Source organism: Haliotis cracherodii, unplaced genomic scaffold (assembly GCF_022045235.1).
Source record: "Haliotis cracherodii isolate W230 unplaced genomic scaffold, xgHalCrac1.p SCAF_22, whole genome shotgun sequence".
Lineage (NCBI taxonomy): Eukaryota > Metazoa > Mollusca > Gastropoda > Lepetellida > Haliotidae > Haliotis > Haliotis cracherodii.
The window spans coordinates 295,914-312,952 of NW_027266278.1; the positions used below are offsets into that span (position 1 = coordinate 295,914).

The window sequence follows — 17,039 nt, forward strand, 5'->3', positions numbered from 1 at the left end:
TATGCTTTATGCATTTCAATCCACCAGATACATACACTAATATGCATTATGCATATCAATCCATCAATCAGAAACACCAGTATGCAGTATGCGTTTCAATTCCCCAGATATAAACACAAGTATGCATTATGCGTTTCAATTCCCCAGATATAAACACCAGCATGCATTATGCATTTCAATCAAGTAGACGGAAACACTAGTATGCATTATGCATTTCAATCAAGCAGACAGAAACACCAGTATGCATTATGCATTTCAATCCAGCAGACGGAGACACCGGTATGCATTATGCATTTCAATCAAGCAGACAGAAACACCAGTACGCATTATGTATTTCAATCCAGCAGAGAGATACACCAGTATGCTTTATGCATTTCAATCCACCAGATACATACACTAATATGTATTTTGCATGTCAATCCATCAATCAGAAACACCAGCATGCATTATGCGTTTCAATTCCCCAGATATAAACACCAGTATGCATTATGCATTTCAATCAAGCAGACAGAAACACCAGTATGCATTATGCATTTCAATCCAGCAGACGGAAACACCAGTATGCATTATGCATTTCAATCCACCAGATAGATACACTAGTACGTATAATGCATTTTAATCCACCAGACAGAAACAAACAGGAAATCATTTCAATCCACCAGACAGAAACAGCAGTATGCATTATGCATTTCAATCCAGCTTACAGATACACTAGTATGTATTAAGAAATGTACCAAGAAATCATTTAAATCAAGGATATAGAAAAAACAGTATGCAGTATGCAGTATGCATTTCAATCCAACAGACGGAAACAGCAGTATGTTTTATGCATTTCAATCCAGCAGACGGAAACACCGATGGCATTATGCGTTTCAATCCAGCAGACAGAAACACCAGTATGCATCATGCATTTCAATCCAGCAGACAGAAACACCAGTATGCATTATGCATTTCAATCCAGCAGACGGAAACACCAGTATGCATTTTGCATTTCAATCCAGCAGATAGAAACACCAGTACGCATTATGTATATATATGTGCGCCCCAATGCAGTATGCCTGCCATACAAAGTTAAAAATTCTTTTGTGTTTCATATTACTGTTAGATTGTCATGCACATTTGATCTCGGGCTTCAGAGGGAATTGATAAACTGAATCATCTGCTCCCGTTCTTGCTAATCTATTTCTGTATGCATCGGAATTTCTCCTCGGATTGTCAAAATCAAAACATGGGAATTCGACCAAGAGGTTTAAGCCTGAGGTATATCCATGATCTGATATGGTTCCCTAACGGTCAAGGGCGGTCGGGTAGCCGAGTGGTTAAAGCGTTCGGTCGTCATGCCGAAGACCCGGGTTCGATTCCCGACATGGGTACAATGTGTGAAGCCCATTTCTGGTGTCCCCCGCCGTGATATTGCTGGAATATTGCTAAAACAATACTCACTCACTCACCATAACGGTCAAACAGCCAATTCCTTTTCACTGATGTATCCACCTGAACTAGAAACAAGCGTATAGTCCACGAAGTCATCTATATCCCCCGCCAATTTAACACGTTATGGTCCCAAACCAGGTAACTGACCCAACATTTCTCTTAGACCATGTCAAAATAGCTGCAATGGAAATTCTTGAATAAACATTTATAAAACCACTTAATATCAAATGGCACCAGTTCAGTATGTGCTTTATATATAGACATGCAATGTTTGACAAGGAAATATTTAACAGTTTATTTGTTATACTCCATAAGTGAACCCACCCTATAGTAAAACCTAAATCCAACTTGTTGCCATGGAAACGGAAAACATAAAAATTTATAAAACTCCTATGTAGCAAAAGGCACCAGTTCAGTATGTGTCTGGTAAACATGCAAAGTTTTGTAAGAAATTATTTAACGGTTTTTGAGTAACGCTCCGGAAACGAATAGCACCCTCATAGAACCTAAGTTCAACTTTTTGCCATGGGAACGTAAAACATAAGAATTTATAAAATTCCTAAATAGCAAAAGGCACCAGTTCTGCATGAGTTTGATAGACATGCAAAGTTTCGTAGAGAAATATTTAACGGTTTCTCAGTTATGCTCCGGAAACGATTTCGGGACGCACACACGCACACACGCACACACACACGCACACACACTCGCACACACGCACACACGCACGCACACACGCACACACGGACGGAACCCATTTCTATATCCCCCGTCAACTTCGTTGGGGTGGGGGATAACAAAGGAGACCAGTTAGATCGCCTCGTCTGTTTCATATTTAGATCTCTACATAAAGATTCAGAATGACAAAAACCTATCCTCAAGACGCTATGACAAACGGGATAACTTCAACTTTCCAATTGTCAACTTTCCCTTTATGTCGAGCAATATTCCGGCAGATCGAACTTTTGTTGTCTACATTTAACAACTTTTGAGGCACAATCAAGCATGCTGTTTCCACCAAGATTTCAAAGAACGTCACACGACTCCTGCTCTAACGTAATTTGATCAAGGTTCAAGGATCAATAACGCCTGCATTAAATACGTTTTATGGAAGACAAGAAATTTTGATGCATCAGTTACAAAAATGCTGTCCGATGAAATTCCCCAGTTTCGCTAGAAACATATTAATATTCCTGTGTTTCTGTGTTTCATGCTTGTCTTTGCATGTGTGTGTGTCGGGTGCCGTCAGTGGGGCAGGATCCGCTCGCCTTGTCGTGAACACCTGGTATCAGCACTATTTGATAGTGAGTCCTAAACACCTTATCATGAGAACAAATGATGTGGAAATGTCTTTGTCGCTTTTATTGAAATGACTGCTAAAAGTGGCGATGAATTGTTTCAATCATACAACAATGTGGTTGCATGTATGCTTTGATCACTCTCTTTCATAGAATGGGGGTAGATGTAACAGCTGACGCTCTTGTTGTCTTGGTGACAGCACCCAAGACACTGATGCTGACGTTCTTGTTGTCTTGGTGAAATCACCCAGGACGCTGATGCTGACGCTCTTGTTGTCTTGGTGACAGCACAATGGACGCTGATGCTGACACTCTTGTTGTCTTGTGAAATCACCCAGGACACTGATGCTGACGCTCTTGTTGTCTTTGTGACAGCACCCAGATCACTGATGCTGACGCTCTTATTGCCTTGGTGAAATCACCCAGGACACTGATGCTGACACTCTTGTTGTCTTGGTGAAATCACCCAGGACACTGATGCTAACGTTCTTGTTGTCTTGGTAACAGCACCCAGGACACTGATGCTGACGCTCTTGTTGTCTTGGTAACAGCGCCCAGGACACTGATGCTGACGCTCTTGTTGTCTTGGTGACAGCACAATGGACGCTGATGCTGACACTCTTGTTGTCTTGGTGAAATCACCCAGGACGCTGATGCTGACGCTCTTGTTGTCTTGGTGACAGCACCCAGGACACTGATGCTGACGATCTTGTTGTCTTGGTGACAGCACCCAGGACACGGATGCTGACGCTCTTGTTGTCTTGGTAACAGCACCCAGGACACTGATGCTAACGATCTTGTTGTCTTGGTGACAGCACAATGGACGCTGATGCTGACGATCTTGTTGTCTTGTGAAATCACCCAGGACACTGATGCTGACGCTCTTGTTGTCTTGGTAACAGCACCCAGGACACTGATGCTAACGATCTTGTTGTCTTGGTGACAGCACAATGGACGCTGATGCTGACGATCTTGTTGTCTTGTGAAATCACCCAGGACACTGATGCTAACGATCTTGTTGTCTTGGTGACAGCACAATGGACGGTGATGCTGACACTCTTGTTGTCTTGGTAACAGCACCCAGGACGGTGATGCTGACGATCTTTTTGTCTTGGTGAAATCCCCCAGGACACTGATGCTGACGATCTTGTTGTCTTGGTGAAATCACCCAGGACACTGATGCTGACACTCTTGTTGTCTTGGTGAAATCACCCAGGACACTGATGCTGACGCTCTTGTTGTCTTGGTGACAGCACAATGGACGCTGATGCTGACGCTCTTGTTGTCTTGGTGAAATCACCCAGGACGCTGATGCTGACGTTCTTGTTGTCTTGGTGACAGCACCCAGGACGCTGATGCTGACACTCTTGTTGTCTTGGTGAAATCACCCAGGACACTGATGCTGACGCTCTTGTTGTCTTGGTGAAATCACCCAGGACACTGATGCTAACGTTCTTGTTGTCTTGGTAACAGCACCCAGGACACTGATGCTGACGCTCTTGTTGTCTTGGTAACAGCACCCAGGACACTGATGCTGACGCTCTTGTTGTCTTGGTGACAACACAATGGACGCTGATGCTGACACTCTTGTTGTCTTGGTGAAATCACCCAGGACGCTGATGCTGACGCTCTTGTTGTCTTGGTAACAGCACCCAGGACACTGATGCTGACGATCTTGTTGTCTTGGTGACAGCACCCAGGACACTGATGCTGACGCTCTTGTTGTCTTGGTAACAGCACCCAGGACACTGATGCTAACGATCTTGTTGTCTTGGTGACAGCACAATGGACGCTGATGCTGACGATCTTGTTGTCTTGTGAAATCACCCAGGACACTGATGCTGACGCTCTTGTTGTCTTGGTAACAGCACCCAGGACACTGATGCTAACGATCTTGTTGTCTTGGTGACAGCACAATGGACGCTGATGCTGACGATCTTGTTGTCTTGTGAAATCACCCAGGACACTGATGCTAACGATCTTGTTGTCTTGGTGACAGCACAATGGACGCTGATGCTGACGCTCTTGTTGTCTTGGTAACAGCACCCAGGACGGTGATGCTGACGATCTTTTTGTCTTGGTGACAGCACAATGGACACTGATGCTGACGATCTTGTTGTCTTGGTGAAATCCCCCAGGACACTGATGCTGACGATCTTGTTGTCTTGGTGAAATCACCCAGGACACTGATGCTGACACTCTTGTTGTCTTGGTGAAATCACCCAGGACACTGATGCTGACGATCTTGTTGTCTTGGTGACAGCACAATGGACGCTGATGCTGACGCTCTTGTTGTCTTGGTGAAATCACCCAGGACGCTGATGCTGACGTTCTTGTTGTCTTGGTGACAGCACAATGGACACTGATGCTGACGTTCTTGTTGTCTTGGTAAAATCACCCAGGACGCTGATGCTGACACTCTTGTTGTCTTGGTGAAATCACCCAGGACACTGATGCTGACGCTCTTATTGTCTTGGTAACAGCACCCAGGACACTGATGCTGACGCTCTTGTTGTCTTGGTGAAATCACCCAGGACACTGATGCTGACACTCTTGTTGTCTTGGTGACAGCACCCAGGACGCTGATGCTGACACTCTTGTTGTCTTGGTGACAGCACCCAGGACACTGATGCTGACGCTCTTATTGTCTTGGTAACAGCACCCAGGACACTGATGCTGACGATCTTGTTGTCTTGGTGACAGCACAATGGACGCTGATGCTGACGATCTTGTTGTCTTGGTAACAGCACCCAGGACGGTGATGCTGACGATCTTTTTGTCTTGGTGACAGCACAATGGACGCTGATGCTGACACTCTTGTTGTCTTGGTAACAGCACCCAGGACGGTGATGCTGACGATCTTGTTGTCTTGGTGACAGCACAATGGACGCTGATGGTGACACTCTTGTTGTCTTGGTAACAGCACCCAGGACACTGATGCTGACGATCTTGTTGTCTTGGTGACAGCACAATGGACGCTGATGCTGACACTCTTGTTGTCTTGTGAAATCACCCAGGACACTGATGCTGACGATCTTGTTGTCTTGGTAACAGTACAATGGACGCTGATGGTGACACTCTTGTTGTCTTGGTAACAGCACAATGGACGCTGATGGTGATACTCTTGTTGTCTTGGTAACAGCACCCAGGACACTGATGCTGACGATCTTGTTGTCTTGGTGACAGCACAATGGACGCTGATGCTGACGATCTTGTTGTCTTGGTAACAGCACCCAAGACACTGATGCTGACGCTCTTGTTGTCTTGGTGAAATCACCCAGGACACTGATGCTGACGCTCTTGTTGTCTTGGTGACAGCACCCAGGACGGTGATGCTGACGATCTTGTTGTCTTGGTGACAGCACAATGGACGCTGATGGTGACACTCTTGTTGTCTTGGTAACAGCACCCAGGACACTGATGCTGACGATCTTGTTGTCTTGGTGACAGCACAATGGACGCTGATGCTGACGCTCTTGTTGTCTTGGTGAAATCACCCAGGACACTGATGCTGACGCTCTTGTTGTCTTGGTGACAGCACCCAGATCACTGATGCTGACGCTCTTATTGCCTTGGTGAAATCACCCAGGACGCTGATGCTGACGCTCTTGTTGTCTTGGTGACAGCACAATGGACGCTGATGCTGACACTCTTGTTGTCTTGTGAAATCACCCAGGACACTGATGCTGACGCTCTTGTTGTCTTTGTGACAGCACCCAGATCACTGATGCTGACGCTCTTATTGCCTTGGTGAAATCACCCAGGACGCTGATGCTGACACTCTTGTTGTCTTTGTGACAGCACCCAGGACGCTGATGCTGACGCTCTTGTTTTCTTGGTGAAATCACCCAGGACACTGATGCTGACGATCTTGTTGTCTTGGTGACAGCACACAAGACACTGATGCTGACGTTCTTGTTGTCTTGGTGACAGCACAATGGACGCTGATGCTGACACTCTTGTTGTCTTGGTAACAGCACAATGGACGCTGATGCTGACGCTCTTGTTGTCTTGGTTACATCATACAGGACACCCACATTGATTTTTATAATTTCAGTCATTGACGAAACATATAGCTGGAACTGTAGACAAGGTATCGTCAGTGGCACTGATTCAACTGTATAAATGTCGCATTTGTCAAATAATATGGACGGACAGCGATGTAATGTGATGCTGCGCATTTGGGCTGTAGTTAAAGTTTATTTCCGCTGATTTCCTGTTTATTCCTATTGTATATTTATTTAGTGTCTCTCGTTTTAGCATTGAATTCACTTCTTATTGTCTGTAAGCAATTACTCTGTGGCACCAAGCTGATCATGTTTCCAGGTTTTGTCGTTTCCTAGCAATTACTCTGTGGCACCAAGCTGATCGTGTTTCCAGTTTTTGTCGTTTCCTAGCAATTAATGTTTATTGAATATCAATGCATATATTTATGCATCCTTACTTTATGACTCAGGGCACATAATCAAACCAGGAGTATTCAGTCCGAAGCCTGCACATAAGCTGATCTACTCTTTCCTATTTTCAATAGAAACATATAACAATCTATTCAGTCATTGTTATCACATATATAACCCGATATGAACTCTGACCAAAGACAGGGAGATAACTCACATCTGACCATTCCTAAGTACATATTTCAAGATATGGTCTTGGTCCAAAGACCCTGAGATAAGTCAGAGTTGATGCAACTCTAAATTTGTTAACAATGCCTAGTGGTAAGCCCGGGCATTGTGAATATGAATTTCTATCAACAATTACTTAGTCATGACAGAGATTCCCCATACGTGAGTCAGTTTGATTTAGAAATGACGGAGTTAAAGCCACATTTTTGAAATAAGGATCATGCTGTTTGATTCCAGTGCTGCTGCTCTGATAACCTGCTTCTTGTAGACTCTTCAAAGAGTTGGTTTGTTTGTTTGTTGTTTAACGCCGCACTCAGCAATATTGCAGCTATATGACGGCGGTCTGTAAATAATCGCGTCAGGCAATCCAAAGATTGACATGAGCATCGATCCACGCAATTGGGATACGATGACAAGCATCAACCAAGTCAGCGAGCCTGACCACCCGATCCCATTAGTTGGCCCATTCCGCCTGTTACGGCAAGCATGAGCTGCTGAAGACCTACTGTACTCCGGATCTTCACGGGACTCTTTAAAACACAAGGGGATTCTCAGATATACATTAAACTTCCAACATTGTAAGATATATTAGTTTCTTGTAATAGTTGTATGATGATAAAGAACAAACTGGTGACACATTACAACCGGTAGAGAACTATCACAGTAGATGTTTGGACCGCCGACGCCATTGAAGGACGATAGTGATAAGATAGGAATTTTCAAAGTGGACCTTTTTGGAACAGTGGTGCCTAATGCCGACACGATTTGTCCAACATTCATTCACTCATGTTCAACCCACGGCGGCCTATGAGGTTGACGCACACGTCTCCCTGACCGACCCCTGACGTGTTCAGTAGGGCAAAGGTCTGGGCTCATTGCTGGTTATGTTGTTGTCGTTGTCGTCCTGAAAGACAAAACATCGACACAAACGCCTTGCAAACGGGAAACAAAGGGTCCAGTGACCCCTCCCTGCACGATATGGCGTGGGGTTCGCTCACCCATTCCGCCCATCAGCATAACCGATCCACGGCCAAATCTGTCATGGCGTCTCAGGTTGACATTGGCTTACTTCCATTTCGACGTCGCCAGACACGACCAAGCCTATCAAGGAAGCACAACACGTGGCCGTCGAGCATGGAGATGAGCTGAATGTAGACGATTTCTGAATCGTCTGACTCCTTTGAGTTCGATTTTGTGGAGCCTGGTTTCCGTGAAGATGGAACGCATTGGCCACTGCACGCTGACTTCTGCCCGTTTCAAGCACGCCAATAGCCGTAGACGCTCCGAGCGTTGGAGACGCCTGGTTCACACCCAAACAATAAATGATATCAAGTAAATCACAACCGTGTAATAAGCAGAATCAAGGAGATTGACAGAAATAATGGTCCACAAAATCAGGAATGACCCCGTACGCACCTGTGTGCGCTACTGCGTGAGACACGTGCAAACTATCGGATGTGGTGTGGTGTTTTACAGGCCTAAACATTTTGCATAGGATGTTTGTCGATAACACTCATCTTTGTTCTTATACGTTTATAACAACCTCTTATAATAGGATTTACAGATTGTCTGGAGAGAAACATGTAATACAGAAGGATTTACAGATAGTCTGCAGTGAAACGTGATACAGAAGGATTTACAGATAGTCTGCAGTGAAACGTGATACAGGAGGATTTACAGATTGTCTGGAGTGAAACGTGATACAGAAGGATTTACAGATTGTCTGGAGTGAAACGCGATACAGAAGGATTTACAGATTGTCTGGAGTGAAACGTGATACAGAAGGATTGACAGATTGTCTGGAGTGAAACGTGATACAGAAGGATTTACAGATTGTCTGGAGAGAAACATGTAATACAGAAGGATTTACAGATTGTCTGGAGTGAAACGTGATACAGAAGGATTTACAGATTGTCTGCAGTGAAACGTGATACAGAAGGATTTACAGATTGTCTGCAGTGAAACGTGATACAGAAGGATTTACAGATTGTCTGCTGTGAAACGTGATACAGGAGGATTTACAGATTGTCTGGAGAGAAACATGTAATACAGAAGGATTTACAGATAGTCTGCAGTGAAACGTGATACAGGAGGATTTACAGATTGTCTGGAGTGATACGTGATACAGAAGGATTTACAGATTGTCTGGAGTGATACGTGATACAGGAGGATTTACAGATTGTCTGGAGTGATACGTGATACAGAAGGATTTACAGATAGTCTGCAGTGAAACGTGATACAGAAGGATTTACAGATTGTCTGCAGTGAAACGTGATACAGGAGGATTTACAGATTGTCTGCAGTGATACGTGATACAGAAGGATTTACAGATAGTCTGGAGTGAAACGCGATACAGAAGGATTTACAGATTGTCTGGAGTGAAACGTGATACAGAAGGATTTACAGATTGTCTGGAGTGAAACGTGATACAGAAGGATTTACAGATTGTCTGGAGAGAAACATGTGACACAGAAGCACATTTATGCGCAGATCAAAAATCAATCAGGGTGAACAGATGCCTCTACATCACCCAAATAGGATCATTTAAGTAATCAGGAAAATGTGCCAGAACGTGCCAGAACGCACCAGGACAGGCCGGAAATCGAACGTGCCAGAAAGTGCCAGAACGCACCAGGACAGGCCGGAACGTGCCAGAACGTGCCAGAACGCACAAGGACAGGCCGGAACGTGCCAGAACGCACCAGGACAGGTCGGAACGTGCCAGAACGTGCCAGAACGCACCAGGACAGGCCGGAACGCCCACGCAGTATTCCGATGCAGTATGACATGTGCTTCCATGACACCGCGAGGAAGCCGTGTTTCCCACATCTGGTGCTTGGACGTTTTCACGATGGATTTTCGACGATTTTTAAGCGTCTACATTAAGCATTGACATCGGAATTGAGTGAAGAAAACCCGTCTTTTTAAACCATGCCTACTTGAGTGACGGGCACTGTCAGTGAAGGCTGTGCCGCTCTCCCGAATCTGCGTTCTCCTGAGGGGACATTATAAGACTACGTGTCATTGTTTACAGGCGCGTACGTTGTAATAGTGCCACTGTTCCACTGACAGGACGAAGTGATTTATCACCCAAAACTGGATTCCACAGCGGACATCGCTTGAGTGAGAGCAAAGAAATAACTTCACATTGCCTTGCCGACCATTGTGACGTCATCGGTTACCAAGATGTCCTTATCAAATAATTACATTTTCGTTGTGTTCATTGAAATTCCTGTATTCTGATTATCTGAATTGGTCACGTGTTATTGCATTCATTTCCCAATGAATGTAAAAATTTAAGCCACGCCCACCGAGGCTCACTTCTTTTATTACTTCAGAATGTCGGGGAATCGAAATATTACAGTCGAGGGAATTCCCTTTCTGCTCATGTGTATCGTCATGCACAGGACATTTAGCGACTTTCATGCATATTCATTGTCCAAACTGCCCTTGTTGAAAGAGAGATGTTCGGGTGATACAGAGGGTAGCTTGACTTGTTTTAAAGGAGACGGAGCAGGTTTGGTTGATTACTGTTTATGTTCAAGTGACTTATTTACCAGAGATATCGACTTTACTGTACGTACACGGTGTGAGTCTGATCTTTTTTTCCAATTGTTATTTCATTGCAAGTACATACTGACCACAGTGCAACGGAGAACGGGGCAGAAAACGAGGAAAATAATACATCGTCAGATATACTAAGATATGTTTGGAAGGACGCTGTTATTGAAACTTTTCGGCAGTCTGTAGCTGATGTGATATCACCTTATGTATTAGACAGTGACAGGGACCAGGTTCCACTTAATATCCAGTCTGTGGTGGAAACATTAGTTGATGTATTTCATATTTGTGCTGAGTCTTGTGGTCTTTTAAAAAAGAAATATAATGCTGTTTAGTAAGATAGTAAGAATTGGTACGATGATGAGTATATGAAATTAAAAATAATTTATTTCGAATCGGAATATAGTATGGAACCTTTGTAGGAATATTTATTTTGTAATTAAGAATAAATATAGAGAGCTGTGTAGACAAAAGAGATTGAAGAATGATGAACATTGTATAAATGATTTGGTAAATGATAGCAAAAATGGTAAGTCCTTATGGAGACGCGTCAACAATATTATTTCTTCACCGTCCGTGACAGGGAACCCAGGTATTAGCAATATGCAGTGGACCGAATATGTCCAGCATGTGTCTAATTTACCTGATATACCTGTGGATGGGGACAATCTGGAAGAGGCAGAAACTTTTATGAACAGCCATGATATTAATGAGTGCAATTACTGTAATGATGATGTTATGACTAATCTCCTTTATGCTGATATAACTGAAAAAGGAGTATCATCAGCTGCACATAACTTGAAACTGGGTAAATCGGCTGCACCAGATGGAAGTCGCAGCACTTCAATCATACCATATCTAACTATAGTTTTTAATATGATTATTCATAGTGGTGTATTCCCTTACGAGTGGGCAAAGGGTATAGTAGTTCCTCTGCATAAGAAAGATAATATAAATGATGTCAATAATTATAGAGGAATGATGGATGTATTTGGAAAGTTGATGACAACAATATTAAATGATAGCCTCAAGACTTTTGCGGACGTTTATGATGCATTTCCTGAAGCTCAGACAGGATTTCGAAGCGGATACAGTACAAATGATAATATATTTACATTACAGTGTTTAGCACAAAAATATCTCTCTAAACGTCGGTGAAGATTTAGTCTGTCTTACAGACCCTGATACAAATATATATAAAATACAGCCCATGCAAGTCTATAATGTTTGGCAAGTCTAGATCACTGCAGTATCAGAAGGAGAGTCACTGGGCTCCTTTTTATTATATTTTTATTAAGATAATTGAACAACTGTTTTTTTTATGTAAGATGTGTTCATTTCAGAGACTAGATATTAGTCTAGGGAAGATTTTATTGTTTGTTTGTTGATTTCAGTAAAGCGTTCTATTCGATTAACCGAAAGCTCTTGTGGTATTCATTAATGAAAAATGGAATACACGGTCGTTTATTGGAGGTTTTGAAGGATCTATTCTATAAATTCAGTGTGCTGTCAGGACATCAAATAACTCTCTTTTAGATTATTTCGAATCACTGCGTGGTGTTCGACAGGGCTGCGTATTGAGTCCGTTTCTGTTCACGATGTTTATCCTTGAATTACAGTCTATGATAGAAAGTAGTGATTTGCGAGGGATTTTTATTGGAGAGGAGTTTAAAGACATATTACTTTTACTATATGCAGATGATTTGTGTATTTTCGATGACACAGTAATAGGTCTACAAAGAAAGATTGATATTTTATAAAAATTTTGTAAAATGTGGGGACTTGAAATTAACATGTCTAAAACCGAAATTTTGGTTTTCAGAAGAGGTGGTACTTTAAGGTATGACGGACGATGGTTTTTGAATGATAAACGTATCAATGTTAGTACTTACTATAGTTATCTGGGTGATCTGTTTTCAAATAGATTGTCTTGGACTCAATGCATTGATACACTCAAGATAAAAGTCAATAAGGCTTTGTTTGCTATTAAACAATTGCAGTTTCACTTTGTAAATATGCCAGATAACATTTTATTTAAATTGTTTGATATTAAGATAAAGCACATTCTTATTTGTGGCGCTGAGATCCGATGTTTCAAATTTATCGAAATTTTTCATACTAAGTTTTCTAAATTTGTTTTATGAGTTGGTAAATATGTATCAAGTACAGCAATATTAGCTGAATGTGGAAGATATGGTTTGCATGTGGATTATCATATGAATACTGGTGTAAACTTATTAGAGTGAATTATGAAAGTTAGATATCCCTGACAGTGTTATTTGTTAATGAAGAAGCTGGATGAATGTGGTAGAATTACTTGGGCAACTCATGTTAAATATTTACTCAACATTTATGGATTTGGTTATGTGTGGCACGAACAGAATATTGGTGATGTTAAGTGTTTCTTGCAGTTGTTTAGACAGCATTTGTCGGAGTGTAACAAACAGAGTATACAGATGAAAATCTACGGGTCTTGTAAATAAAGGTAATTCACACGTCAAGATATTATTGGATATGGAATATTATGTTACAGCTTTCAGAAATAGAGACCATAAACGTATGCTGTGCCTGTTGAGATTAAGTGAATTGCCTATACGGAGTAATCTGGGAAGAAGAGAGGATATTGTTTATTCACAATGCTTTTGTCAGCTGTGAGGACGAAGTCAATTTTGTGTTTGTCTGCCCGTTTTACGCATCACTAAGACAATAGCATATTCCTGTAAGATTCTATAACAATCTATGTATTAATACTTTTAGCAATCTCTTAAATAGCCAAAATGACTGTATACTCAGAAATGTAGCTAAGTATGAGAAGGAAGCTCTATCATTACGTATAAAGACCTAATATTGTACCCTTAGTATTGCTTTCAATGTAAATTGCCTCAGTTGTGTGTTACTATATATAACTGAAATGTACATGGGCCTATGGCCTCCCATACATGAATAAACATATATACAACCCTTTGAAAACGAAGGCCGAGGATTAATGAAACAGCAAACGTGCATGCTCGCTCGCCTGTTTTTGTCCCGCTAGCCTCGGTTCAACTTTCATGTCTTCGGGTTTCATTTCTAATTAGCATTTTTCCAACTGTGTTGTACCGTAATCAGGGAAGCTGACCATGTAATTTGAAACAGCCGCTTTCTCCCGGACATATTTCTTCCGGTGCGTTACTCGTCTGACTGTTGCAGTTCTTTTCGCCTCTTGCCTTAATTAACAGGTCCAATGAACATTGTTTTGATCCTGCTCTCCGTTGATTGGCTACTGACAGTGTAGGCGTGTCAAGTTATGTGCATAAATTAAACGATCACCTGATTCATGTCACGCCACTGTATGTATTCCTACACCTGGATTGTTTATCAATCTGCGCGGATTCATACAGTTTGCACATCGGTTTTTCGATTCATACGTCAATGAACCGAAAAGAATACACAGTCAATCCTTAAATGATGTCATAAATCTCTCTACGAGTGGAGCCAGTTAGCTGGATAGAAGAATGAATTTGTATGATAAATACCCCATTCACATGCGCCTCTATACATATCCGTGTATATGTGCAAACGTTTGTAGAAATACTTACATGAATATACATGAGCAAATTTGCACTGTGTGTATATGTTGCAATGTGAACATTTATGTCAACGCAAGAGGATGATCTAATTAATATCTGTTCTTTTGTCAACACCAAACAAATTATCAACTTTTATGAGTATATACAGAGTTGAGCGGACGGTGTTTTCTTTTGGTTTCAAGGAGTCAAAAATTTAGGTACAAATTGAAACAAACACATGTTGCTTCACGCGAAAATGTTCGGTGAAATAACTCTCTTCTCGTTAAACTTTGGAAAACAACCTGTTTTGTGGTGAAGCCGTGAACAGACAGACGAATATGTGTGCCTTACACAATTTACATACTTTATTTACACACCTAAGTTGATTTTAATGCGAACACATATAAACACATAGTCAGTTTACATATACGCACGTGTGTATAGTTACACGTGTGTAAAATGACTTACGTTAGTAAATGTTGTGCATGTGAACGGGGTATTACACCCGTGTCTTTTCATATAAAAATGTATCAACGCTTTCTGTTGTACTCGCTTACATTGTAATAGTGCCAGTTAGCCACTGACATGGTCGACAATGATTTAACAGAACGTTCTTGACGCATCTAATTCACCCAAGTGCAGCACTAGGGGTTTTGTAATTTTCTTCTATGATATAAAGTGAAAATTCGCATATCTCCTTTAAAATAAAACGTAGACTCAAGAATTAAAAGTAGTGTTATAGCTACAAGATTGTGTCAAATCAAAGGTCACATTACACAGGTCATGTTTCTGCATATATTATTCTGCACGCGTTTTACAGAAGTTGCCCCAGCACAGTATTAGTTTCCTGCGTGACATGTTCACGTGGCATATTTTCACAGTCCTCGGTGTAGTCTTAATGTCTCCGTCATCAGTTTTCATATTGGTTTTACATAATGTTTATTTTCACGTTGTACTTTAATCAGTTTAGAATAATCAATATTACCTGTATTTTCTGTACAATTGATCGATCAACAGAGAAGCAAAAGACACCTTTATCATACTGACATCAAATTATTCATTAAATGCCGGACTGCATGTTTCCGATTCACGTTTCTGGTTCTTAAACCCAAACATGAATCAATAACGCCCTTCCTCGCTATCCGTCGCCATCAGCAGATATATGGTCTCTGCCATCAGCTGGTATACAGAAGACCTCACTGTTTGACCTTCACGTTGTCATGGCGGTGCACGTTTGGCAATGCAAATCCTGATTAACATAACATGCATACGAAGTGATCTTTTGATGTCAGGACATATCCAACGAGAATAATTTTAATCACTATTATTAGTGGTCAATATCGCTGATACAAATGCCATTGATTCTAATTCCAACATTACATTCTCAATATTGAATATGACGTATACTTGGTGTGGTAGACATTCAGCACTGGCACTTTTTATTTTGATTTCCACATGTAACACAAAATCAGTGCAAATCTATTTGATCTGATTTCATAACTCTGAATTAAATCCAATATATTACACGCCAACGCAAGAGAACAAACAGCCTCGATTAACCAACAAAACAGAATCGATTGGCAAAGATGGCAATGTTATATGAATGGATTCAATGTAAATCAGTGATGACACCAGGTTTTGGCGAAGGGGAAGCATGGCCCGCCCCGCTGGCAGCACCAGCCACTCACACAGTGTGCAGAAACAGAAATGCGTTTGTTGTCCTGCATTGCGATAAAACATTGTTCAGAAGACGTTTGTCAAATTGTTTTCTGCCAATCTTGGCCTAACAATGTTACAAAGGTGAGATAGTCTGTATTCTGTCTATCATATGCCTATGTTAAGCCTACCGTGAGACGTGAACATTTCGCTCACGTGTCTGATGCGAGATTGCCACATGCTTGACGTTTTCTCTTTCAAAGGCAAATGATGACAATATTCATGTTAAAAGGCAGTGCATTGCATCCAAGGTTGACAGGTATGTGTTGCGTGCATGTCCGCCCCAAATTTGACGCATCAGTGACAAAAATGATGTCCGTAGTCATTCCCTATTGTCGCTTGTACCATAGGTTCCCGTGTTTGTTTCGGTGAACAATTTACTTGCCTTTGCAGTCGTCTAAGGCGCCGAAAGTCTCTGTGCAGAGTTGCGTCCCTTGGGCATGCAAGAAACGTATGATTGTGGGTTCGAATCCCGGTTCGCCCCGATTATGTTTCTAGGTTTGTCAGCATCATACCCGTACCTGTGCCTGTTTCACCGAAGTGGTAAACGTGTGAGACCTGCATCACTTCTGGCTGTCCTCTGACATCAAGCTGACACGCCGTGAGATGCCGTGAACTGTCATACTGTTAAAAGCGGCGACAAACCCAACTCACTCACTCACTCACTATTGCATTTCAGGGCGCGTATAACGCCATTTGACGTACACCATGGCCATGACTAGATGGATAGAACATGGCGGGACGCACATACAGAAGGAGTTTAACAGAGTTTAAATTGTAACAGGCGACTTATTTTTTTATTTACTGTAAAAGCGACGTTTCGGTATAGACCCTTATATCTAGGTCAAGCAAGCCCGATC

The 17,039-nt window shown here is 42.0% G+C and overlaps 1 protein-coding gene across 1 annotated transcript; it reads right to left on the reverse strand.

Moving 5' to 3' along the window:
* Positions 1-3,209: 3,209 nt before the first annotated feature.
* LOC139471405 (serine-rich adhesin for platelets-like) lies at positions 3,210-6,790 on the reverse strand. The gene is made up of 4 exons (XM_071253772.1): positions 6,421-6,790; positions 5,260-6,300; positions 4,181-5,113; positions 3,210-3,883 (listed from the first exon to the last, which is right to left on the reverse strand). The coding sequence occupies exons 1-4, from the start codon at positions 6,788-6,790 to the stop codon at positions 3,210-3,212; spliced, it is 3,018 nt and encodes a 1,005-aa protein (XP_071109873.1).
* Positions 6,791-17,039: the final 10,249 nt, after the last annotated feature.